The sequence below is a fragment of the Ramularia collo-cygni genome (assembly GCF_900074925.1).
Source record: "Ramularia collo-cygni strain URUG2 genome assembly, contig: RCC_scaffold01, whole genome shotgun sequence".
Classification (NCBI taxonomy): domain Eukaryota; kingdom Fungi; phylum Ascomycota; class Dothideomycetes; order Mycosphaerellales; family Mycosphaerellaceae; genus Ramularia; species Ramularia collo-cygni.
In genome coordinates this window covers 892,059-917,348 of record NW_019716255.1, presented here as the reverse complement: position 1 = coordinate 917,348, position 25,290 = coordinate 892,059, and the positions used below count along the sequence as shown (strand labels likewise).

Here is a 25,290-nt window from a genome sequence, read left to right as displayed (position 1 = left end):
AAGTGATGCATATATCATCCACCTAAACTGCCGACTCCATACTATGCTTCCTAGAAACCAACACGCGCGAAAGTCTTCGTCCAATGGAACTCGCAGGCGACGAAGGCTGAGATCGGAAAGATTGCTCAGAATGCGTAGATGGCGGCGTGATGTAACTCTGCCTCTTCATCATGGTCGTCGTCATCGGCATCGGCACCACAGGCGGACCTATTGCACCACACAAAGCCTTAGCACCCAGAGCTCACAGGTCAAGTGATTAAAAGAGCACATCAGACCTCAGTCGGGTGCATCAAACGGCAGAGGGCACGTGGGTTCAATTCTTACTTCCCAAAACATCCTCCGCATACTTGTCTGCTCCCAATCGTTCCAATTTTGCATCCTTGGCCCGGACTTCCTTCTCGCTCTCTCTCATGTAGTTTTCGGTCAACGCTCGAATACTCGAATCACTGGCTCCGAGAATCCGAATGGCAAGGAGAGCAGCGTTGGTGCTGTTGTTGATACTCACGGTCGCAACGGGGACGCCTTTAGGCATGTTGCAAATGCTGAGGAGACTATCCATCCCGTCCCCAATGGTGGGTTTGACAGGGACACCAATGACTGGGAGGGGCGTGTATGCTGCTGTCATTCCTGGGAGATGTGCGGCGCCGCCTGCTGCGGCGATGATGACTTTGATGGAGGTTTCTTTAGCGGCGCTGGCGAACTCGGCCATGAAGGATGGAGTACGGTGGGCGGAGGTTATGCGGGTTGTGTAAGGGATGTTGAACTTCCGGAGTATTGCGAGGCCCGGTTGCAGAACCGGGAGATCAGAGTCGGAGCCCATTACTACTGCTACCAGAGGGGCTGGGGTTTCTTCGACGGAGGCGGAGTCTTCTGGGGAAAGGGCAACGTCGCGGAGTTTGGGCTTGTCTTTGTCTACAAAGTCAATCATAGGCTGGATGAGCTTTTCGGCTTGGAACATTGTAGGCGCGCAGACAGTGATATGGCCCATCTTGCGACCTTTACGGGCTTCACCCTTGCCGTACAGGTGGATCTTGGTTCGGCGATGCTTGAGTGCTTCCCGTGCGATCACGAGGTGGGAGTCTGGCTCCTCGCCCCCGAGAATGTTGAGCATGATAGAGGGCTCGCGGAGTTCGAGGTCTTCCTGGAAAAGAGGTAGGTCGAGGATAGCACGAAGATGGGCTTCGTATTGAGACACTGGGCAAGCTTCAATGGTGTAGTGGCCGGAGTTGTGTGGTCGTGGTGCAATCTCGTTGACAAGAAGAGTATCATCTCGGAGGAGGAACATTTCCACACCAAACACACCCTTGCCTTCGAAATGGCTCACTGCCAACTTCGCGAGCTCCTGTGCTTTCTTGTTGAGCTCCACGGAAACTCCTCGTGCGGGTGCATATGTGAGCTTGCAGATGCTGTTCTCATGAATCGTCTCGACAGTTGGGAAAGAAAGCACCCCGTTCGCAGTCTTGACGACCATGACGGCAAGCTCCATTCTGAAGTCTGACCATTTCTCCGCGTATAGGTCCAGTCTCCCCAGTGCTTGTAATGCTGACTTGAAGTCCGTCTTTGTCTTGACTGCATAATTTCCTCTTCCGTCATACGCCTCTCTCCGTGACTTGAGCATCAATGGCAATCCGAGCTTGCTACTCACTCTCTCCAGCTCGGCAAAGGAGGACTCCTCCAGAGCCAGACTCTCCGTGGTTGCCACTCCATGTTTAGTCAAATRCCATTTCTGGTTGAACTTATCCTGGATCGTCCGGATGGTTCGATAGGAAGGTTGGATGTCTACAGTCGAAGAAAGCTCCTCGAGCATCTCGACATCGACATGCTCAATTTCGATGGTCATCACGTCGGACTTTTCGGCCAGCTGCTGAATAGCATTGCGATCTTTGAATGAGCCATCGACGTGGCCGTCGTGTGCAGAGACCTGCTTTGCAGATGATCCGGGCGCATCTAGGAAGTTGACCTGGATCTCGAGCAGATTGGCGGCCTCGACTAACATGCGGCCGAGCTGACCACCTCCGAGGACACCAACTCTCTTTTCTGATGCCATGGCGGTGTTGTCTCTGGTGGCTGTTTGAGTTAAAGCTTCTGCTGCTGTGGTTGTTGTTCAATGCCAAAAATGTCTTGTTTTGCTTTACCTAGTCACCTACGAAATTTTCTCAAATGGTGTTGGGAGATCCCAACTTTGCAAATGTAATCCACGGCGAGGCAATGGGAGCACTGTAATCATACCTTATGGTACCGAGAAACGGAACCCGGAAAACATTGAAGCCGCCAACAATTGTTCTATTTACCTAGGCGACAATTTGCACGTGTACGCAACTACGGTTACGACATCGACAACACATCCGAGGCGTACCGGGCGACTATCACAGCGTAGGTGCAGGGGACCCTAGTGTATCAGTAACTACCGGGGAAACATTCACGGAGAGAGCGCAGTTGTTCGGATACTGTAGACCGAGATATGTTGGTGATGAGACGATTGTCATTCCATAAACTGCGTAGCCTCGAAGCGCCGAGTGCTTCGCCCTTGCCATGCCGTTAAAGAACCATCAGGTAGCATTCCAGCCGTGTCCACTCTACGGGACAAGCGAACCAGTCCTGAGAACGCCTGTACTTTTCCACAATCAAGGCCACACCATACCWTGAAGATATGGCGCTTAAACCTTGAAACCACGCGACCGTCTGCGACCACGCGCACGCTCGAACTTGCGACCCTTGCTCTCGATCTTTGGCTTCTGTGTGGGAGTTAGTCGAATGCATCYCAACACAGATATATAAATGACAGCACTTGCCTTGTTGGAGTGGGGTCCAAAGCCGAAGTGCTTGACAGCCTCACGAGCGTTCTTGGGACCGCGGAGGAGGATGACGTTGGCACCAGTTGGTGCGCGGAGGGCGAGCTGGTCGAAAGTGATGGCCTCACCACCGGCCTTCTCAATGCGAGCACGGGCAGTGGCGGTGAACTTGAGCGCGCAGATGCTGAGCTTGGGCAGCTCAAGGAGGCGGTTGTCATCGGTGACGGTACCGACGACAGCGCGGATCTTGCCCTCGTGGACCTTGGCGGCGTGCTCGTTGGCCGAGACGGCGACAATCTTGGAGAGAGACATCGGTGGGGTGTTGATGCGCGACATACGCAGTCTGTCCTTGGTTAGAGTGGCCATTCCTTCCATGTCCTCATCTTTCTGTATCCCCATGTACGCACCTCCTCAAGACGGTGGCATTGAACTTGCTCTCCGTGCGACGGTTCAAGAATTCGTACAGCTTGTGCAGAATCTTGCGGTAAGGGTTCGTGCTGGYAGGCGCCTAACGCATGCGTTAGACTCGCAGGTTCAACTCAAACGAGGACTCTGCTGAAGTAGGTATATACCTTGCGGTGGCCGCTCTTGACGTGGTGGGCGTTCAGATCGATCTGATAGTCTCGTCAGCAACTTTTCTCGACGCCATAGGACTGATATGAAGTCGTGTGTCTTGAGGAAATTTGTGCAAGTCCCATCTGCGAGCGCAGAGTTGTTCCGTCTGCCCACAGATATCCCCAAAAATGCGCAATCCCTCTCAAGCACTTCCAACTTCCGTGTCGCTATCCACTTACACCCATCTTGACTGTGTTGTTGGCTGAAGTGGTGCGTCGACCGTGTCGAAGAAAGCAGAAGTTGGAGATGAGAGAAATCCACTTGTGCGGGCAGCCGGGTAATTCCGTCAGCGAAAATCAAACTCGTGCTTGGCAGGCAGCCACGACACTTCGAATTCCCTCGATCACCGCGAAGTCCGACTTCACCAGATACTAACCTCAAGAACAGCAGAGATGAAGTGTATGTATCGCTCCTACATTTCATGTGAGACTCTACTGACAATTATTACAGTCCTCAAGGTCGGCCGTGTGGTACGTCGCGCGCACATCGAGCAACTCTCCAATCGAAACCTCCCACAGACCGACTAACGCACTCCTACCAGGCCATCATCTCGCGTGGTCGCTATGCCGGAAAGAAGGTCGTGATCGTCCAGCCTCAGGACAATGGCAGCAAGGCCCACCCGTTCCCTCACGCTCTCGTCGCCGGAATTGAGCGCTACCCACAGCAAATCACCCGCCGCATGAGCAAGGCCCGACAGAGCAAGCGCAGCAAGGTCAAGCCTTTCATCAAGGTCATCAACTACAACCACTTGATGCCCACACGCTACACTCTCGAGCTCGAGGGCTTGAAGGGTGTTGTCACCAACGAGACCTTCACCGAGATCACTCAGCGCGAGGAGGCAAAGAAGACTGTCAAGAAGGCTCTGGAAGAGCGCTACGTTAGCGGAAAGAACAGGTGGTTCTTCACCCCACTACGTACGTACAATTGAATCGGAGGCGGACATGGCAAGGCGTGAAAGTGGTGCTAACTAGTGGAACAGGATTCTAGATGCGAATTTCGTACGGGAGGTCTGGAGCAGGGTGTGCATTATGCATGGGCGTTAAGGACTGCAGCAAAATGTGGTCTAGGAATGAGCACTCGATAGGCAGCCTAGATATCTGCCACAAATGACCCTTGAAACAGCCATTCCTGACGACTTTCGAAATTGCTCTTCACGAGGCAGATGGTGGGTCACGATGTCGAACGAGGAACACTTCCGATCGATCCAATCGCTGTCGCTTGTGCTGTCCTGGAGCACCTTCCGCTGCTCCTTCTTCYGATATGGACGATCCATGTACAAATCTRGAGGAATACTGCTCGGATTGGGTCTGAGAGCAAGCCCCTAATACCCACTTCTGGTGGATGTCGGCCCATTTTACGGCACTATTTAAGCATTAACTCGATTCCAAGTACTTTCAGCCTGTGTGAGGTTCAACTTTGCTGACGAATTCATACCGTCTCGAGCATGCCAGTCTCTGTGCGCGCCACAGGTTCCTAAGTCGTAAAATATCATGCTTGCTATAGTGTAAGTACCAGGATCTCACTGGGTTTTGTACCTGATAAATCTCGGTCGAGATATCGCTTCATCGTCGATGTGTTTGCAAGCCATGGCCGTGGTTCTCTTCCGCTGTCAACCTGGTGTCGCTTCAACACTGCCCTGTAAGATGACCGGAGATGCTTGATTGCCCACCTTTGATATTACAAGATTGTGTTCATGATATGCAGCGATGAATCGAACCCAGCGCGGCAGCATGTCCTTGCCTGCCAATACTACACTCATTTCTTTGATGTCACATGCACGTATAGCTACGAGACTTGGAAAGAACCAACTAGGTTGATCAAGTTCAATACCTAGCATCTACATTCACATGCCAGCCTGGGTTCCCGTCGAACATTGTATTGTGCTGCAAGCTTCCTACAATGTCACAATGTCCAGGCCAATTTCTCAATCTATAAGTACACGGTATTTTTCCCACAAAACAGTCTTGTGATTCAAGCTCTCAAGCAGCTTGAAAAGACCCACGGTGAACAATGGCTCATTCGCTGTATATCCTTGCACACCGCCATCGAAGCAATGCGCCATCGTCGGGCTTTGTTGCCTGGACGAAAGATCTGACATGCATCACATCTCATGTCGGAGTATACTCTTTTCCGGAAAACAGCGGGAAAGTGTCGAGAGACCTGGATCTCGACAGGCTACGACCGTGGCAATGCGATGCAAACGCCCTCAGAGAGGCACATGAGCATGTCCAATGTGAACAGCGGTGTCCAAGAGAGTGAGGTCACTGGTCGCTGTGTTGATCCTCCACGCTCGGACCAGGTTCTCCGGGTTGTCAGGTCGATTGATTGTAGGTAAACAATTCGCGTTCGGATTTATGTGGAGAGCTCATCATCAACCATCAACAACGTCCCGCAACCGCAACCAGATTTCCACAATCGCATCGTCTTTCACTGATAATCGCTCGCATCATATCACGAAACCCTGATCAGCACCTCTTGTATCTGGCAGGACTACTATGCAGGTGTTCGCCTTCTGCGGCGCGAACTAAAAGCAGACAGCATTCCAGCAATCTCGGCTCCAGTTAGCCATCGCATACACACAACATCCGCCATGTCGGGCTACATGTCGGGATCTGAGAGAGAAGGATCTCGCGACCGCCGAGACTCGGGTGCCTTCCATCAGCATTCCAGGTCCGAGAGTAGCAATGGACGCGCGAGCATCCCCATGTGAGTACCATGTGTTTGCGAACAAGCAGACTTGGTGCGCGGTAGATGTCGGCGCAACATGAAGCAGAATGGCCATACTGACGAGACTCTTCAACAGGTGGGATAGCTCCGACCCAGACCGCGCACCGCCGCCGCTCCCTCTAGCACCAAACCACGGGAGCCCCACGACCAAGGCCAACACCTCCGCTGGTATTGCCGCGGCTGCGAAGAAGATTGTCGAGAGTGCGCGCGAGTCTGCTCCGCTATCATCATACACGTCGAACTCTACGGCACTCCCCGAGCGGTCACTTGTCAAAGGTGGAATTCACAAGCGCATGCAGTCTTTGCAGACGGGAAATGTAAAGGATCTGAGGAATTATCTCGACAACAACCGCTCTCCAGAGCGGTCACCGGAGAGACCCTCTTCCAGAGGTACGCATATGCAATACAGCCGTATGAGCAGCTTCGATGAACTCCCATCTTCTCCAATTGATCGGTCAACCACTCCTACACAAGGCGAGCGCGACGTGTTCAAGGATACGCCTTCACTTCGACCGTCATCTCGTCAGCCTCCCAAAGCCATTCTTGGGGAGAACACTCCTCCATCAGCAACTATGCTGGCGCTGCAGAACATGCAAGTACCAGAGCCACCGCTGGCGGACATTACAAATCGTCCAAGCACACCAGGCGGCACTCCACGAGTCCATACCCAATATGACTTCTCTAGTCAGTTGCTGAACATCACTACCATTGCGACAAATCTTCAAAAGGAAATGGCTCAGCTCAGCAGGCGAAGCAAGGACAATGCGACCGACCTGCTCACCCTCAAGGAGGCCACAACCTCACGCGATGAAGACATTCGGAAGAGTCTGCGTGACCTTGCTGGTTCTGTCACTTCGAGCCATCTTCTGGGCCCTCCACCTCCCATCCCAGGTAGCAGTACCCGGAGACAATCCTACAGCACTCAGCATGTGGACAGCAACGTCTTCAGCTCACCTCCGTCCGCGAGCAAGTCGTACAACTTTCCTCGTGCGCAAAGCGCCCACAGTTTCATGGAGGAGCCTCGATGTGGATCGCCTTCGCCCTACTCCGTTGAAGGTGCTGCCAGTGTGGCTATGCTGGAGAAAATCATTCGTGAGATGGTGACCAAGGAAGGCCAGGAGCGCCTACAGTCCACTCTTGCTGAACTGCTCGAGAAGAGTCGCAAGGACAACTTCGACGCGGCTAAGAAGGTGGAGGAGCTTTCTGAGTTCATCAAGTCCAAATCACAATCTCAGGCTCTTGTTCACGTTCCGGAAGGAGGCCCACCACACCTGGAATTGAACTTTGATGCGCCGCGCGAAGCGAAGCATGATGGAAACGGCAACGCCCAGCAGATTAATCCGGCTGGCGAGGCAGAGATTATGAGACTTCTCCAGCGCATCAAGGACTCTATCTCCCACTCTGGCGGTACCACCTCAGAAGTCAAGGGCTTGGTCCGGGATCTTCGAGGTGAGGTTCTTGGAATGGGTAGAGAGTTGGGCAAGAAGCTCGATCAGATTGGTGAGACTCAGCTGAGCACGACCTTGGATCGTTCAATCCATGACGGGCGTGATACGGAGCATCTCGAAGAAGTGCAGCGGATCGTCGAGGAAGGTCTTGCGGAGCTGAAACATCAAATGTCCTCTGTTCTCAAGGAGAGGGCGGAACAGGATGACGAATCCTTCAGGCAGATCTCAACTGCCCGGTCTGGTCCCAATGGCGATGAGATGCTTTCCGTCGTTAAGCACGCGCTTGCAGAGCACAGCAATACCGTGGGCAGCGAAGCACAGCCACCAAGCCTTGATAAAGAGGGCGTGCTGGATGCCGTGAAGGAGGGTCTGAAAGAGTTTGAGCCAAACATTGAGCTTCAACAATTCGGCCTGGAGCGGGACGAGATCTTGGCAGTTCTCAAGGAGGGCCTGGAAGACTATCAAAGCAGTCGGGTGGAGCCAGGACCAGCCAGTATCGACAAGGGCGAGATCTTCGAGGTCATGCAGGAAGCTCTCAAAGACTTCCAGGCACCATACCCAGCCGAACAACTGGACGATCTCAAGGAGGAACTCATCGGCAATGTTCGACTAGCATTGGAGCAATTCCGCCCTGCTCCCTCTGAAGCTGCAATGGACCCGGAGGCGATGCATGCTGCCATCTTCGACGCTGTCAAGGCAGGCATGGAGAACCACGGGCCTTCCGCACCTCGAGAGCTCGAGATCAGTAGAGATGATCTTTTTGACGCTGTCAAGGCTAGTCTGGATGTATCCGCGATTCCTTTCGGTGGCTTGGGCGAGCAGGTACTGAGACAGATGCAGGAGCTCATCGAGGGCATGCGTGAGGAGTTCAAGGAATATTCTGCCGCCAATGGTCGGGATACTGAGCAGGTTCTCGACGCCGTGAATGACGGTCTCGATCGTCTACGCTCCGACGTGGAGACGTATGTCGACAAAGCACAAGATGTGACTGGCAAGGACGAGATTGTTGATTCCGTCAAGATGGGTCTTGAGCAGCTTCGGCAGGACGTCCAAGGCTACTGCGCACAGGGCCCGCTCGAAGATAACGGCAAGACGGAAATGCTTGAATATATCAAGTCCGAGTTTGAGCATCTCCACGAGGCCATCAGCACCCGCGAGAGTTCGCGCGATGTTGACGCGTCAGATGCTGACAGTCACACTGCTGTCATCTTTGCTTTGAAGGAGGGCATGGATGATCTCAAAGCGCATCTGGAGAGCCGCAGCGAAGACTCGCGCGAGAACGACGACCTGAATGAGGCCATGCGAGAAGAATTCGAACAGCTGAAGGGAGCTATCCTCAATGCGAACTCTGCCGACAAGAACGAGCTCATTGAGACCATCCAGGATAGTATGGGTGCGTTGCACTCGAAGTTAAACGGCAGTGAGCTGTCCGGCTTGTCCTCTGGAGGCTTTGACGAGATTCACCACACCCTTCGCGAAGAGCTCGCTGCGCTCAAAGAGTCCATTCATGCCATGGTTGGCGAAGTTGACAAGGACGCAATTGTCTCCGAGCTTCGTCACTCTCTGGAGGATCTAAGAACACAGCTTGCTGGAGATCAGAGCGAACAGTCAGCCGAATCCCTGGGCGCCATCAAAGAAGAGCTAGAGGCATTCAAAGAATCTCTTGGTAGCTCTCTCGTCGTTGGTGGCCCTGGTGACCATGTCGAGGCTCTTCAAGCCATTCGTGCGAGTATCGAGGAGGTCAAGGAGTCAACTTCCAAGGGGGCTGGTACTGGCATTTCGGACGAACAGCTGGAAGCCATCCGCGGCGAGTTCGAAAACCTCCGCACGTCCATTGCTAGCAGCGCCATCCATGCAGGCTCCAACGAAGAAGTCTTGGATGCCGTTCGTCTCGGTCTGGACGATTTACGTTCTCATCTCGAAAAGAAGCTCGACAACCCTGAAAGCATCATCTCTCACCAGGGCCAAGTGCTCGATGCTTTGAATGAGCATCTCGAAACCCTGCGAACTGACGTTCTCAAGACACTTGAGAGTCAGCCTGACAAACCTCTTGACATGACTGTCAATTATGAGATTCTTGACACACTCAAGGATGGTTTGGCTAGTCTGCGGTCCGATATGGAGACCCTCAAAACTGTTAGACCTACCACCTCCGAAGGCGGCATGGTCGTTTTGTCGGATGGAGCAGCGTCTGGCGATGCCACCCGCGAGCTTGCTGCCGATTCTCCTGCTKCTGCTGCGTCTACCGGCGCTGGCATCAGCCGCACCGATTTTGAAAAAGTTGAGGTCCTGCTTGCCCAGCTACAGATCAAGATTGAGGCTATGGATCATACAATCCAAGACATGCCAGGCCATGGGCAGCCTCCACAAGCTTCGGAAGACACCGCTGTGAAGGCTGACCTGGTGGTCATGGAGAATATGCTTCGGGAGCTGCAGGAGTCTGTCATGGCTGCCAAGGACGAGCGATCTCCAGAGGGCGCCGCCCGGAAGGAGGACACTGATGCTATCGAAACACTCTTACGCAACACCAAATCTCACCTCGAGGACTTGGCACTACCAGACCCCGAGACCGCAGTCACCAAGGAGCACCTGGATGAAGTTYAAGCTGTCGTGCGGCTAACCAACGAAGCAATGGAGAGTCTCGCCGAGAAATTTGAGAACTCCKCTGCATCAAAGGCGGACGTTGCGGTTGTCGAAGTGCTTGCTCAAGACATCAAGACACTCATGGAGGATTTGAAGGCCAAGACAGCCGAGAAAGCTGAGGAGGCGGAGGCGGCGGATGCTCCAGAAGTCATGACCAAGGCGGACCTGGATGTTCTAGGCGTGCTCTGCACGGAGATCAAGGAGCGCGTGGGCGAGATGATCTTGCCTGATCCCGAGGCTGTGCCATCCAAGTCGGACATTGAGCAGCTGCAAGGGCTCATCACCGACTTCCGGGAGAGCCATGACAAGATGAGAGACAGCTACGAGACCGACATCGCTGTGACCGCCAAAGCCTTTGACGACCGCAAGCAGGAGTTTGATGACACTATCACACAAATCGGCGAGGTGAAGTCCCTCATCGACGAGGTCAAGGCCGAGTTGATCGAGAAGCTCGGCGATGGCGAGCTAACCATCAGCACTTTCGGCGAGACCCTGAAGAGTCTCGAAGATAAATCTGGCAACGAGAGTGTCATCGACGAGGTCAGGGAGGTCATGGAGAAGGTCAAAGAAGAGTTCGAGCGTGCACACGATTCTCTGGAGGCGATCAAGGTGGACAATGCACAGTCTGCAGAGTCTGCCCTTGAGAAGCATTCCGAGCACAAGGATACCATCATTGGCGAGTTGAAGGACAAACTTGACAGTCACTTTGATATCCTGATGAGCAAGTACGATGATGCTCAACATGCTGCAGAGGAGAACGCAAAGGCAATGGAAGACAAGACCACTCAGCAGGAAGAATTGCTGACCAGCACCAAAGCCATGGCAGATGACCTGAAGCTGTCTATCGATACTCTGGGCAGCACCATGACCTCTTTTATGGGCGACCTTCCTGCCACCATGGAGAGGATGGCTGAAGAATCGAAGACCGTCTTCACCCAGGCTGTTGAAACCCACGCTCGGTTGGAAGAGACCGGCGAGAGTATCAAGAGCGAACACCTTGCAACTCGAGAGGAAGTTGCAAAGGTCCTTGCCGCTGTTGATCTTGTCCAGGGCGACATGTCCGAGCACAATCCACGCTTCATGGTGACGCTTGAGGAAGTCCGTGCATTGATCAACATACACTATGATCACTCGCAAAAGGCCACAGAGACTGCTGCCGAGCATGCCCAGGCAGTCAAGGACATGCAAGAAGCACTCAAGGCCGGCTTCCAAGACAGCAAAGCTCAGGCAGAGGCGCACACGGAAGGTCTCAGATCTCATCACGAGGAACTGAAGACAACACTCCCGGCGCTCATGCCCGCTTCTATCGATCCTGCCCCCGCTGCAGAGAAGTACGACGATACTGCGGTTCACGAGAAGCTTGACAAGCTGATGGGCCACGTCGAGGAGGCATCTGACCGCTCAACACAAATCGAGCGTCTTGATCAAATCCATGAAAAGGTCATGGCCACTGCTGCTGAGGTCTCCGCCTTCGTGTCTGCTCAAAACAGACAAATTACCGCCGACCACGAGGCCAAAGAGAAGGAGGCCGAGGAGATTGCATTACTCCTTGAGCGTCGTCTGGAGCGCAAGGACCAAATCGAAGCCGACATCACTGTATTGAACGAGGAGAGGGAATCTTTGCAGACTGCTGTTAATGCACTCAAAGCCGAGAGGGAGGCTCTTGCAGCCCAAAAATCCCGTTTGAACGCCGAAGTGTCATCGATGGAGACCGCGCTGCACATTCGCCGCGATGAGCTCCATGCCATGGACAGCAAGGCACTTGCAATTGAGCGCCGCATGCTTGAGGGCGTGATGAGCCAATCGCGCATGCTGCTCCTGTCCAGGGCCGCACCAAAGGCCCCTTCGCCCAAGAAGAAGCCTCATGTCGGGCGCGATCTTCGGGTCCCCAGCACAGCGTCTGCCACCTCTGCGCATACTGTCACATCCTCTGTGCCAGCCCTCAAGAATGCTCACAACCTGGCAATGAAGTCGAGGCCGAACCTTCAGCGGAACGGACCTGCGAGCAACACGACTGAGCGTCGTATTATGTCGCTCAACCAAATTGCGCACAATGTACCGACAGGTGCGCACGCCTTCGCTGCACCTCCTGCTGAGACCAAGGCTAGTCTGTTGTCTGGGTYGAACACCGTCAAGCGTAGCCACTCAGTCAAGACGAACTTCCTGCAGCGTAAGCCGTCCTGGGCAGGAGCAAAGCGCAAGGTCAGCGGTACGGTCCAAAACAAGGAGAACGAGACTTTGTCCGAGGAAGACGAGGATCTTGCTTCACCGAGTATCAGCGAGGCCGGTACCGTCGATCGACGCATGAGCCATCTCTCTGGCACGAGCACATTCGCTACCGGCAGCTACCTCGAAGACGGCGAAACACCGGATGATGCCCAGCGTATGAGCTACGCGCCCAGTGACATGACGTACGATACCCGTAGCAGTTATCTGAGTGGAAGCTACATGACCGGCAGTGATGTTGATGGTCGTACGAGCATCAACAGCGATTCTGCGGCTGGGGTCCTTGGTGCGGAGACTGCCACTAACAATGGTACCATTGATGAGGAGTTCGAAGAGGCAGAGTCTGGTGCYGAGAGGGGGGATGAGACGGAAGATGAGACGGCGGCCGTTCTGCAGAGCCTGGAGCCACCACCGAAGGTTATGAAGGCACTCTATGCTCCGCCTAGCGACAGCGGGCTCGGTACGGACTGCCCGACTGCGATGATGAGCGGTGGGGAAGACTACTTCAAGTGATTGGGATAGAAGGAGTTTGAATGATGTTTGTTGAGAATGACGAATGGGTTTACGAGTTACGCTTCAATTTCTGGGTTGACGTTCTTTTGGAACAGAAGGGAACGCCACTCTCTTGCGTTCAAGCGAGCGAATATGTTTTAGCGAATCACGAAAATGATACTCCTGTTCTTGAAATCTATACCCCTGTCAGACAGCCTTGGTCGTGGTGTTTTAGCACTTTCAACATCCCGCCCATGTTCCATTTGTCTTTTCATGACTGTACAAACATTTCATTGTTACGTACATATTGAGAGTATCGACCCACAGATCGACAGCTTCACCAAACGTGCTCAGAGTTTGGCCTTGAGCTTTGAGCCCTCACCATTCAGAAAGTATTCCTTCACGGCAGCCTTGGCCTTCTCAACCACGCTGGCATCCTCGATAGTGGCGGGGTACACCACATCCTTATCAAAATCTCCTTCCACTGCATGCTCAAGAATCTCTTTCAGACAGCGTCGGAGCGTCYTGCCAGAGCGAGTCTTTGGAATTATACCAGGCGCAGCGATGAAGCCTGCCAGGCTAGCAATCGGCCCAATGTGATGTCTCAACTTCGCATTGAGATCTTTGAGGAGACCTTCAGGCGGATTGGCGATTGCGATGAATGCAAAGGGAACATGGCCCTTCATGGCATCTGGAAATCCAACGACTGCAGCCTCTGTGATGTCGGGATGTGAAGAGATTGCCTGCTCGATGGCACCTGTGGAGAGACGGTGTGCTGCAACGTTGATGATATCGTCTGCTCGGCTCATAACGTGCACGTAACCATCTGCATCTATCATGCCTGCATCACCAGTGTCGACCCACTTTCCGTCGAAACGCTTGAGGTAGCCACGGTAGAATCTGTCTTCGTCTTGCCAGAGGGTTGTGAGGCCTGTCGGAGCTAATGGCATTCCCAGTACGATGTTGCCCATGCTCTCGTTCGGAATCGGTTTGCCATCGTCGTCTACCACGCGTACGTCGAAACCTGGCACGGGCTTGCCTGCAGAACCTGGTTTGATGGGTAATGGTTTGTAGTAATTCCGATCCTTGAAGTCGAGTGCGGTTCCAGGAAGTAGTGCAAGTGAAGTCATGGGCGATCCGGATTCCGATGACCACCAGTTGTCAATCACGGTAGCATTCGGAGCGCAGTGCTTGCCTACCAGCTCGTCGTACATCGTGACGATACTTGGCTCACTACGCTCTCCAGCGAGGAACAGAGCACGCAAATTTTTTAATCCTCCATTCTCCCCGCGCTTGGTAAAGAACGTGTTCTCGGGATCTTCTTTCCGGACTGCACGAAGAGCAGTTGGCGCGGTGAACATTGTATTGACTTTGTGTTCGTCTAGCACTCTCCAGAAAGTGTCTGCATTGGGTGTTCCAACTGGTTTACCTTCGAACAATACCGTAGTGGCGCCGGCTAGAAGAGGTCCATATACGATGTAGGAATGGCCTACTACCCATCCTATGTCACTGGCTGTGAACATGACATCCCCTGGACCTCGAATACCAAAAACGTAGCGAACTGTAAAGTTTAGTCCGACGGCGTGACCTCCTGCTTCGCGAACAACTCCTTTGGGAAGTCCAGTGGTACCTGCGTAATGTTAGGTGTCGAGCGAGAGTCCTGCTGTTCAAGATGCTCACCAGAAGTGTAAATAATGTAAAGGCTGTCATTACTATTGATGGCAACATTCTCCGCCCGCACACCACGATCTCTTGCACTTTTCACGACTCGTTGCCAAGTCCTTTCTCCTTCAAGCCGATTAATATCGTTCCATCTGTGCTCATCCCGCTGCCAGACCAACACCTTCGAAGGTTTGTGCTCCGCTTGATCGATCGCTCCTCGTACCATGGGCTGATATGGGAGAGGGCCCTTGGAACCCTCAATACCACAGCTGGCCGTTAGGATTGCCTTGGGCCTGCTGGAATCAATTCTCTGGGCCAATGAGGACGCTGAGAATCCACCGAAGACTACAGCATGCACAGCTCCCAGACGGGCAACCGCAAGCATTCCAATCAACGCAGCGGGTATCATGGGCATGTAAATTATCACCACATCACCCCTTTGGACTCCCTCTTCCCGAAGCGCTCCAGCTAGGATGCATACTTCCTCATCAAGCTTCGCATAGCTGATCTTCTCTTTTCTGCCGGTAACCGGACTATCCCATATGATAGCTATGTTGTCGCCATTGCCTGCTTCCACATGTCGCGTAACGCAGTTATACGACGTCGATAGTTCTCCATCTGGAAACCACTGCCAACTCTCATGCTCGACGCCCGATGGTAGCTTCTTCGTAGTACTCTTGTACGCGGTCTGGGGATTCTTGTGCCAGGATATCTGTTGTGCCTGATGTGTCCAGAACTTGGACGGGTCTTTCTGTGCCGAAGCATAGGCTTCATCTTGCTTGTGAGGTGCCATTCTGAGGGGTATAGGAGGTGGGCAACGATTGTAGGAGAGATTCACTTGGCCTTCAATATCGACTATCTCTACATCTCTGAGAAATCGCTCCTATGTAAGATCCTAGCTCGGTCGTCGGCTGAATGGGAAGGACATGGTCATGATCGCCGCTACCGAATCATCTCCACATTCTCTCCGCTTTTTGGTCAAGCCTCATGGTCCTTGCATATTCCTGGCCTGGGGACATTCTTCTCGTCGCTTGTACAGTGCATGTGGCGATCACCCAGACAAACGACAATGTTTGGTGCAGCGAGACGATGTTCTGCACAGCTTTTCGGCCTGTCAGAGAAATGCATGGCGTTTGTTGGATGGTGGAACTCGGATGAAAGATCATCCCTCCGGAGCCGAACTTGAAGCCGGTAACCTTCGCTACCACCGATCCTTGGGAGTGAGTCGACGGCGACGCTCACGAACAGCTAGCTTGTCTTTTCGATAGCRTTGTCGTAGCCGCAGAAAGTACGACATCTTCAATCACTGCAGGTAAGGCCACAACCCTCAATTTCACCGGGCCTTGGTTCCAGGGTCGATGCTCAATTTGCAAGAAGATTTGGTATAACGCTCATGTCTACAGCTATGCTGGTTGCCAGACCGTACCTATGTGTCTGTTCTCTTCCTACTGTCTCAAGTCTTGACATCCCATGAGATGAATCTGCTCGTCTCCAGTAGCTCCAAGATAGCCGTACGTTCAGCGATGGGCGTCACATCGACAGTGCCGCATGGAAGCCTGCGCGCTTAATGGACACCAACCGCAGCACCAGCTCCGGTGATGAGACTAGTAGCATTGAAGAACGCTCCCATCAACGTCGTGATGTCTTCGAGATTGACAACCCTTTCTTGCGGCTTCCAACCGAGCGAGGTTGGCAGACGTTCGTTCTCAAAGAAGAATTCGACCCAGGTCCTATTCACTGTCACAGCGTCTCGATCGCCGAAGACAACAAACGGAGCCAAGATCTCCCCGATGCTAAAATTCTCCACGCTGGAGCTGAAGTCGTACTCCGGGTTACTTGACTGATGAAGCAGAATGTTAGCGATTACCTTCTAGACATGCTGCTAGACCGACATACTCGTGATTGAATTTGGCGTGCAAGTTTGGCATTTGACATTTGATAGCGGTCGAGAATCTCAGTGGTCCAGTATTTCTTGCTTCGGTCGAAGACAGATTGGTTGAAGACGTGGTTGTTACCAAAATAGTGATCTGAGCGACTCAGGGAGGCATCGTGTTCGAGAGTGCCATGAACATTCAACATGTCACTGCGATGGGTCGAGTCAGCAGGGGCTAAATGTACATCTTCCATCCACTTACAGGTTGAAGAAGGTCGRGTTTGGAACTGGGTTGATTATCAAAGCTTGCTCAAACATGATTGTTGCAAGACTTGCGTTGAAATTTACTACGTWGCCATGGTCAGCCAGCTCAGGGGCAAAAACGAACGGGCGAGTCTGCCACTTACGAAAGGATAGGCCATGTATGACCTTTTCTAATGTGAGGCCCCCATCCTTGCCACCATCATGTGGGAGGAATCCATGATTTGCTAATGTATTCAACATGGGACAAGGTCCACGAACTGCAACATAATCAGAGTTTGAACAACGATAGGCGGTGCGTGACTTACACTCGTCAACATACGCAGGCCTCCAATCGTTGTATGGGGCGGGGGCATCTGAAGAGTATCGCGATGGAACGTCCGAACTAGTAGCAAGCTGTGGCATTGCCAAAGCAAATGCCGGGAGGAGCACGGTGAGAAGCATGGTGGCTCGTTCGATCGAAGTCTAGGTTGAGGTATTGATTGAAGATGACCAGGCTCTGAGTGGGTTGCGGCATCTACATATTTATCGGGGGAGTTCGTCGACATCGCCCTCGCTGTCGAAGAGCGAAACCGAGACCGAAGCGCATTGAAGGTCGAACCAAGAGATGCTCACATGCGGTAACATGCCTACTTACCTGCCGAAGACGTTGTGTCTTACTGTCCAATGGGAAGGTGTGCATTACTCCTTATCTAGCCATCGTATGCAGAGTATCCAGCGATGCGGGCATGTTCCCAGAAAGCAGGAGTCGAATCAAGAGTCGTGCCTGCGTAGATCACTTTGCAACGATGTCTGGGTGGTTGGGAGTCAAATTGCAACTGCGAATCCGAAAGCGAATCCGAGAATCCGAAATACGGTCATTCACTTTATCCTATACGGCGCTTCCGTCCATGGCCGCAAGGTGATCCTACTCTGGGTCCAGAGAAACCTTGAAGGCGCGTGGAGAGGCGGGTTGTCACGTCTTCCAGCGCCTCTATCCCATCGCGTGGTTACCAGAGCCCTCGACATGAGAAAATCCTTCACGAAACAGCGCCCTTGACTGCCTTGCGTTCCCTAGTGTATGACGGGCTACTTTGCTAGTAGCAAAGGTTCTCGCAGCTCTAGAGTTGTCGATTCTGCAAAGAGCAAGACCTAAAGACGTTATCGAGAGAAGACCCCCTTAGTCGTTTTTATGAGGACTTCTCATGTCGACAGTTTTGGTGGTCACCCATGCCTTACCAGTGTAACAGGCTATTCGCTCCTCATAGTTGACATCTTTCGACCTGTTATTGACAAAACTTGTATCAGCAAGCCATTCAGCAGCAGCGGAGCCCTCAGAGTGAGGCTATCGAGCTTGATCATGATGAGAACGCTCTAGGTTCATCGGAACAGCCCACATTTGGCTTGACAGCGGAATAGATCGCCAAGAGGACTCCCACGTTTGACGATGAGAATAAGCGGCGTACGAAGAAGCAGATGAAAGTGTTCGGAAGCAAGGCTATTACCATTCCCGATTCATCTGCCGGTGAGGATCAGGATCAGCCGCCTAGCAAGAGCCGATAGAGCGTACCGGAGAGGTAGCAAATCTGCTCCATTCGATATCCCGGACRACTCTTCCGATAACTAGTGATGGTGTAATGATTGGTATACCAAGGTAAGGTACCTGAAGAGCCTCGGGCATTGAAGTGCACGAGGGCACGCGAACCTTTGAGCTAACCTAAAGAAGTATGTCCAACCGAACTCGTGAGCTCCACCCTCGCCTACCTACTCCTTCATCATCCTACATACATGATTGACGCGTAGTCATTACCCTTTCGTCGAGCTTCCGGGACTTGGCCTATCGCGGAGTGTAATAAGGCATTGTTCGTCTTAGCTGGACMAATATATATCATTCTTGCCCTTTCTTTCCATCTCCATCATCTTTCTTACCATCTGCTTTCAACATGACACACCCGCTGCAAGGACTCTCCATACAGGAAACGCAACAAGCTAAAGACATCATCGTTGCTCAGCACAAGAATGAGCTAGTCATCGTCCGTGAAATATGGCTTCAAGAACCACCCAAGCAGATTCTAAAGAAGTACCTCGAGCTTGAGCACTCTGGATCTCTGACAGCTTCCTACCCAAGWCCTGCTCGCTGCGCAGCTGTCCAATACGATGTCGTCGGCTCAGACAAGATACCATACTTCCACGAGGCTGTTGTCGATGTAGAGCAAAAGAACGTCATCAAGCACGAGATCATCAGCAAGGAGCAACATGCACCATTGAAGCTGTGAGTGGAGCTACGATCCCTGCTCGTCACTCGTTTGGACTGACACGGTAGTAGCGCTGAATTTGATGATTTGGTCGAGACCGTCAAAGAAAGCGAGGAGTTCCAAAAGGCCATATCCGAGTTTGAAATTCCGGAAGGCTATGAAATCGTTATCGAGCCCTGGCCGTACGGCGGCCCCGACGATGATGATCTTGAGAACAACCGGACATTCCAAGGTCTTATATTCGCCCAGGATATCAGGAATAAGAACCCGGATTCGAACTTCTACGCCTTCCCGCTGCCACTCATTCCTGTCATGGATGCCAATACACGAAAGCTCATTCGTATAGACAAGCTGGCTACTGGCGGTAAGGGCGACAGTATGGATGGAGTTACACACAAAAAGCAGATTCTCGGTCACTGCGAGACTGCTGAGTATGTTCCGGAGCTACTACCGAATGGCGTCAGGACAGACCTTAAACCGCTCAATGTTGTTCAGCCTGATGGAGCATCATTTACAGTCACCGATGAGTCTCTAGTCGAGTGGCAGAAATGGAGGTTCCGGGTCACTTTCAACCCCCGAGAGGGTGCAGTCATCCATGACGTTTATTACGAAGACCGCAGCATGTTTTACCGCCTCGCTATCAGTGAGATGTCTGTGCCATACGCGGATGCTCGAGCTCCATTCCACCGGAAACAGGCCTTTGATTTCGGCGACGGCGGTGCTGGTAATTGCGCGAACAACTTATCTCTAGGCTGTGATTGTCTGGGGACCATCAAGGTAAGTCAGAGCATGTCTTGGGATCGTTATCACAACTCTAACCATTTTCAACCCAGTATTTCGATGGAGTCCAGATTTCTGGCAATAGTGAGGTCAAGGCTATGCCAAATGTTATATGTCTTCACGAACGTGAGTGTCACCCGATGAATGCTTCTTCCACGCCGTACTAATTTAACTCGTCGCAGAGGACAACGGAATCGGTTGGAAGCACACCAACTGGCGTACTGGCCGCGCCGTGGTTACCCGGAACAGAGAGCTTGTCGTCCAATTCATCATCACCTTGGCTAACTACGAATACATCTTTGCGTACAAGTTCAACCAAAGCGGTGGCATCGACATCGAGACGCGTGCGACTGGAATTGTTAGCTGCGTCAACATTGATCCCGGGAAAACAAGCGATTATGGCAATGTAGTTAACCCCGGTGTGCTCGCACAAAATCACCAGCACATCTTCGCAGTTCGAATCGATCCCGCCATCGACGGTCACGCCAATACTGTTATCCAGGAGGAATCACTGCCTGTCCCCATGAACCCAGAAACAAACCCTCGTGGCAACTACTACGAAGTTCGACGTACCCCGATCACGAAAGCTGCATGGGCAGATGCGGAGCCCAAGAATAACCGCGTCTTCAAGATTGTCAACGAGTCGAAGAAGAACCGCATCAGCGGAAAGCCGGTTGGTTTCAAGCTGATTCCGCCTGCGACACAGCTCCTACTCGCGGATCCAGAATCCATCCAGGCGAAGCGAGCAGCATTTGCACAACACCACGTCTGGGTCACCAAATACAAAGAGGACGAGCTTTACGCAGCTGGTCGCTACACCATGCAGAGCCGCAAAGAGATTGGCGGTGTCGCTGATGCTGTGGAGCGCGGTGACAATGTTGAGAATGAAGATATTGTTGTGTGGTCGGTATTTGGACTCACACATAACCCTCGAGTTGAAGATTGGCCGGTCATGCCTGTTGAGATCCACCAGGTCAACCTCAGACCTGCGGATTTCTTCGAGGCTAATCCTTCTATTGATGTGCCCAGCAACAGGAATTTGGAGAGCAAGTTGGTGGTGAATGGGACAAATGGTCACAGCAATGGTGTGAATGGTCATGCAAATGGCTGTTGCAAGTAGTCAAGGGGAGAGCTGTCCGGACGGGTATGGCCATGTGATTCAACGAAATTGTTCAAAAGCAAAGCAGTCTCCATGAATATGAGTCCACGAATTTCGCYTTTCTAGAGGCCGTCTCGGCCATGTACAAGTTGACTATGTGAACCAAGTGGATTTCAACCCGTTGTAACTGTCGTAGCAATGGGGGTTGCTGTTTCTCTCTCACTTCCATTTTTTGTGCAATATTCACATCTACAACTCCGCATCTAACGTCATACTCCCTTTCACATCCATCTTCAACGATGTGAAGAATGTGTAATGTGATCGTGGTGGACATATGGAATACAGCGCCTGAAGCAGAATTGATCCACTGACCAGAGCGCCCAACGACCAAAGGCATGATGATGTACGACCCTTCTCACTGGACACTTTCAACAACCTCCATCGTTCTTCAATCGACCTCTCTCCAAAACGCATCGAAACATTCCCAACCCATCGCTTCCACCCATCGAGCAATTTACCACCATGTCAAACACACCCGAAACAACCCCAACAGCAGAAGCCGGCCCCTCAACCCCAAAAACAGCAGAGAATCAAGCAGCCGCTGGAAACCCACCAACAGTTCCGCAACAGATATACACTGCCGTCGAGGTGGACTCCAAGCTACGCAAGCTCGACCAGTCTTTGCGATACGATGTAGTATCCACCTTTCAGGAATTCGAAAAGGTCCTCAAGCGTACGCGGCAGGAATTGGCGCAAGAGAGGTTGAGTCGCAGAGAATCTGAGGATGTCGCTGCGATGCGTATCAATCAGCTGCAAGCAATGGTGGATGAAGTTACGCCCAGAGTTGGTCCGCAACACCGTGGAGCGGTCCATGAACGAAGGAGTGGACGTGATGAGAGACTGCGGCAGCAATGGGAGAGGATGTTATGGCGTGATTAATTCGATTACTCTTGGGCATTTCGAAATGATATTGATGATTTGATTTGTCATTGAAGTACTTTTGTCAAGTGTGTGCACACGCTCACTGAGATCAGTGAATAAGGTTCGCGGCTAGTTTCGTGGGTGAATCATCAACTTCTCAACTATTTAGCCGTGCTTTGGAGAATTCCTGCCGAAGCGCAAAGCAGTACGATCTTCTCGAAGAATTTCATCAGGACTGTCGGCTTTCAAGTACAGTGTTGCGGCTCTCTTGTGATGATAGGAGTGGCCCGTTCAAAAGATGATTYCAGATGGCGACATTCCGTTCCATGCAAATTGCTGAGGCGACACCATCAAACTCGGATCGAACTGTGAGAATCCATCCGCGGAACTGTCTTCGAAGCGATCTAGATTGTCCATCATACCGGTGCTTCCAGCGATTGAGTTGTTGTTCTCCACAGCAAAGTCTCCAACAGCATTCAGATCCAGCCAGCTGAACTGATTGATTGACGGAGGCGCCGTGTCCATTTGATTTGATTCCCCGGTACGGTCCTGCCCTGAAGGTCCGCCATTCTGCGCAGTGGTTGGCCTCGTGATGTCGCTCGGATCGGCAATACTTCCCCGATGACCCGGAGCTTTACGCCAGAGCAAACGAATCAGCCGCGAGTAGCGGTCTCCGACATCATTGGCACACGCGCTGGACTTCTGCAAATTATCCATCGTGTCACTAATCAGCCGCTTGACGGATCCTCTGGTGTCGCCTCCCATAACGCCAGTACTCCGAGCCTTGTATAGGAATACTGCCGAGTAGATGACATATAGGTAGTACCTCAAAGGCATGAATCGGAATGTTCCTTGAGGATCCACGAAGCTACAAAATGTGCTCAACAGGGCTTTCGCAGCATCGATGGCGTCGTAAATGAATCGAGCATCAGGGGTCGCAGCGATGTCGGAGAATGGATATGCCTGTGTCTTTGGTTGCTGGCCATTCTCCACAGCCTCCTTCATTCTCGTGATCAGACGATTGAGGGTTGCCTTGAACTTGTCAGCTTCGCAGAGTAACAAGAGGTTTGTTGCTCACTTGATACGCAAATGCGTTGATGTATAGACGAAGATATTCGTAGGAGAGTATGAGGCTGGCTTTGAGCGGCGGTGAACACGTGAAGACGCCCCACGACTCATTCCAGTGCCTGAGGGCAACTCGGAAATCATCAATGTACTTGACATACTCCCCTCCAAAGTTCAACTGGTTCGACCGGCTTTTCGTCGCGTACAACACATCATGGGCGTTGGAAAAGAGCTGGGTCAGCTCGAGATTTGCCTGGTAGATTGCCGCAAAGTCGTCTTGGCGATGCAATCGAGGCTGTAGGCTGGGGAAATCTTGGGCGCGCAAAGCGGTCATAGGTCCGGGTCCTCGAGACCAGAAAGCCTTACCAATCCGCACTGAGATCTGTCGATCACTCACGTAGCAGCTTGCCCATKCCAAGCGTTTTCGGTTTAGGTCGGCGGATTGTGCTTCACTCTCCATACGAAAGCCGGTTCTGTCGATGCCAAGAAGATAGCCCAATCGTATCGCGGTCCCCACATACATCCAAGCTGCTTGATCTTCTTCTCCACGACCAATGGCAGGTGTGGAGAGTGGCCGTCTAGGTACCCATTCTGCTAATATGAGCATTGCCTATGAATGATAAGTGGACGTAACGACTGCACTTCTCTGAGGAGTCACCCTTCTAGCGGCAACAGACATACCTCGACGGCCTCAACAGACCCCATGCCACTGTATACGAGGCTAGCGACAAGAGACTGCATATGTGTGGAGCAGTCATCATGTATTTGCCACCAGTCCTTTTCGTCTTTCGACGCCACGGTCAGTATCGCAGCAAGTAGATGCGGTTCCTGCTTCGCAATTGTCGGCAGGTTGTTAGGGTCCATGGCCGCCGGGTTGGCCAACGGAAAGAACGGGTGGTATTTTTCTTCATATCTGTGGTGGCGTGAGTGGACTGCCATAGGTGTCTTTCACGCCAGACCTACCTGTACAGAAGAGCCTCTATCATGTGCAGTGACAATTGGCCTTTATTGAGGGGAGGATAGTCGATGACATGATGAGATGTAGGAGGGGCGGGTGGACGAGATCCGTCACTCCCAGGGGTGTGGGAGAGGAGGGAGCGTCCATACACAGCACTCTGCATAGGAGGCAACTGGGTTCCAGGCAACTGGGTTCCGCCAGAATCTCGCTCTGCTACATGTGCAAGGAATTCCAGTGCGTCGGCCGGGTTCTGCAGGTCAGTTGACGCGACGGTATCGTCGACGGTCATCTTGACCGTCGGCGTACTTGGTAGATCATGGCCAAGGGGCGGGAGTGTCCTTAGTTCGGGATTAAGACTTGTCCAGCTTGGCAGGCGATGTTGACGATGGTCCAGATCCCGATGGTCGCTCCGAGGGGGCTGGAGAGAAGCCACTTGGATAACACTGTCGATGTTTGGCACCTGCCCCGGCGTTCCGTTGGCCACATCGGAGGCAGATCGTTTCACACGACGGCCGCCTCTGCGTGAGCCGCCCAGGACGCATTCGTGTTGCTCTCGAATGCACCGCTCGCATGGCGGTCTGCCGGGCTCGCCGCTACTGTATCTACAACATGCCACAGTTTAGCTTTTTTGTCCCCTTGACTGCACTAGCAAAGTAGACTTGATGGAGGCCGTCGGCGTCTCATCGACTTGTGCCGTCGAATAGCGACACTGCCAGGTTGGTGATGAAAGTGATGATCGGTTGCCGACGGTGAGCACAACAACACTGGGACACCAATCTGGGGTACAGAAGATGGGGCAAAATCAGCAGCGCCACTTACAGGTCACCTGGTGAAGAGAGTGACCATCAGTGAAAATGCTCTTGAAGGACTGATATCAATCATTTCGATGACGATACTCACAGCGACTCTTTCGCTGCCGACAGTGCAGACACGCGCGATACGTCCGCTTCTCGCGCTCCGACTTTTCTCTCTTGTGTTTGGAGTGTGAGCCGGCTCCGGGCGACGGCGCGCTGTCCGAGGAGCTGTCCCGCTGCGGTCGCTGCTGCTCCGGTTGGTATCCACTGCCACTGCCGGGATTAGATGCGCCCTGGCGGCTGGCAGCGTCCACATCCATGGCGGTGGATGGCTGCGGTCTGCAAAAGGCGACTGACGGTGAATGATGGGATGGTCGGAGGCTGCCTGCTCGAATTAAACTGCCTCGATGCGCTTGGGTGCAGCGCGTCCGACTTTCAAGGTTTCCTCTTCCCCGCCTCTGCGTCGATCTATTCTAGACCAGGGCCAGCCGATTAAATCCCGCACAGGATGGGATGGGATGATGCGTCTTCCCCAGGTACTGTGCGGTACCACTACCACTACATGCGTTGCCATCTTTGCGCGGGCTCGCTGGCGCCGTAGCATCACAACGACAGGTATCATGAGATGCAATGCCATTCGACGGAGCCGACGGAGCCGACGCAGATCATGCCCTAGACTTCGTAGCTGTCTACCTTATCT

General features: G+C 52.7%; 8 protein-coding genes; 3 read left to right on the top strand and 5 right to left on the bottom strand.

The window, feature by feature from the left end:
• Positions 1–22: 22 nt before the first annotated feature.
• Positions 23–2,047, bottom strand: RCC_00366 (related to phosphoribosylamidoimidazole-succinocarboxamidesynthase; the record flags this gene model as incomplete). XM_023765518.1 has 2 exons in its annotated part: positions 23–207; positions 325–2,047. 2 exons carry the CDS (start codon positions 2,045–2,047, stop codon positions 23–25), a joined length of 1,908 nt encoding a protein of 635 aa, XP_023621286.1.
• A 610-nt stretch (positions 2,048–2,657) lies between these two features.
• Positions 2,658–3,592, bottom strand: RCC_00365 (probable 60S ribosomal protein L18; the record flags this gene model as incomplete). XM_023765517.1 has 5 exons in its annotated part: positions 2,658–2,735; positions 2,793–3,135; positions 3,200–3,300; positions 3,365–3,406; positions 3,587–3,592. The coding sequence occupies 5 exons, from the start codon at positions 3,590–3,592 to the stop codon at positions 2,658–2,660; spliced, it is 570 nt and encodes a 189-aa protein (XP_023621285.1).
• A 207-nt stretch (positions 3,593–3,799) lies between these two features.
• On the top strand, positions 3,800–4,394 carry RCC_00364 (60S ribosomal protein L27; the record flags this gene model as incomplete). XM_023765516.1 has 4 exons in its annotated part: positions 3,800–3,806; positions 3,858–3,877; positions 3,949–4,321; positions 4,387–4,394. 4 exons carry the CDS (start codon positions 3,800–3,802, stop codon positions 4,392–4,394), a joined length of 408 nt encoding a protein of 135 aa, XP_023621284.1.
• A 1,603-nt stretch (positions 4,395–5,997) lies between these two features.
• Positions 5,998–12,964, top strand: RCC_00363 (uncharacterized protein; the record flags this gene model as incomplete). XM_023765515.1 has 2 exons in its annotated part: positions 5,998–6,113; positions 6,211–12,964. The coding sequence occupies 2 exons, from the start codon at positions 5,998–6,000 to the stop codon at positions 12,962–12,964; spliced, it is 6,870 nt and encodes a 2,289-aa protein (XP_023621283.1).
• Positions 12,965–13,293: 329 nt separating this feature from the next.
• On the bottom strand, positions 13,294–15,398 carry RCC_00362 (probable acyl-coenzyme A synthetases/AMP-(fatty) acid ligases; the record flags this gene model as incomplete). XM_023765514.1 has 2 exons in its annotated part: positions 13,294–14,573; positions 14,624–15,398. The coding sequence occupies 2 exons, from the start codon at positions 15,396–15,398 to the stop codon at positions 13,294–13,296; spliced, it is 2,055 nt and encodes a 684-aa protein (XP_023621282.1).
• A 771-nt stretch (positions 15,399–16,169) lies between these two features.
• Positions 16,170–17,183, bottom strand: RCC_00361 (related to chloroperoxidase; the record flags this gene model as incomplete). XM_023765513.1 has 5 exons in its annotated part: positions 16,170–16,445; positions 16,502–16,688; positions 16,741–16,825; positions 16,886–16,999; positions 17,048–17,183. 5 exons carry the CDS (start codon positions 17,181–17,183, stop codon positions 16,170–16,172), a joined length of 798 nt encoding a protein of 265 aa, XP_023621281.1.
• Positions 17,184–18,661: 1,478 nt separating this feature from the next.
• Positions 18,662–20,873, top strand: RCC_00360 (probable copper amine oxidase; the record flags this gene model as incomplete). XM_023765512.1 has 4 exons in its annotated part: positions 18,662–18,990; positions 19,045–19,750; positions 19,807–19,879; positions 19,936–20,873. The coding sequence occupies 4 exons, from the start codon at positions 18,662–18,664 to the stop codon at positions 20,871–20,873; spliced, it is 2,046 nt and encodes a 681-aa protein (XP_023621280.1).
• Positions 20,874–22,064: 1,191 nt separating this feature from the next.
• Positions 22,065–24,085, bottom strand: RCC_00359 (related to 3-oxoacyl-[acyl-carrier-protein] reductase; the record flags this gene model as incomplete). XM_023765511.1 has 4 exons in its annotated part: positions 22,065–22,805; positions 22,852–23,448; positions 23,520–23,751; positions 23,802–24,085. The coding sequence occupies 4 exons, from the start codon at positions 24,083–24,085 to the stop codon at positions 22,065–22,067; spliced, it is 1,854 nt and encodes a 617-aa protein (XP_023621279.1).
• Between the last annotated feature and the right edge of the window lie 1,205 nt (positions 24,086–25,290).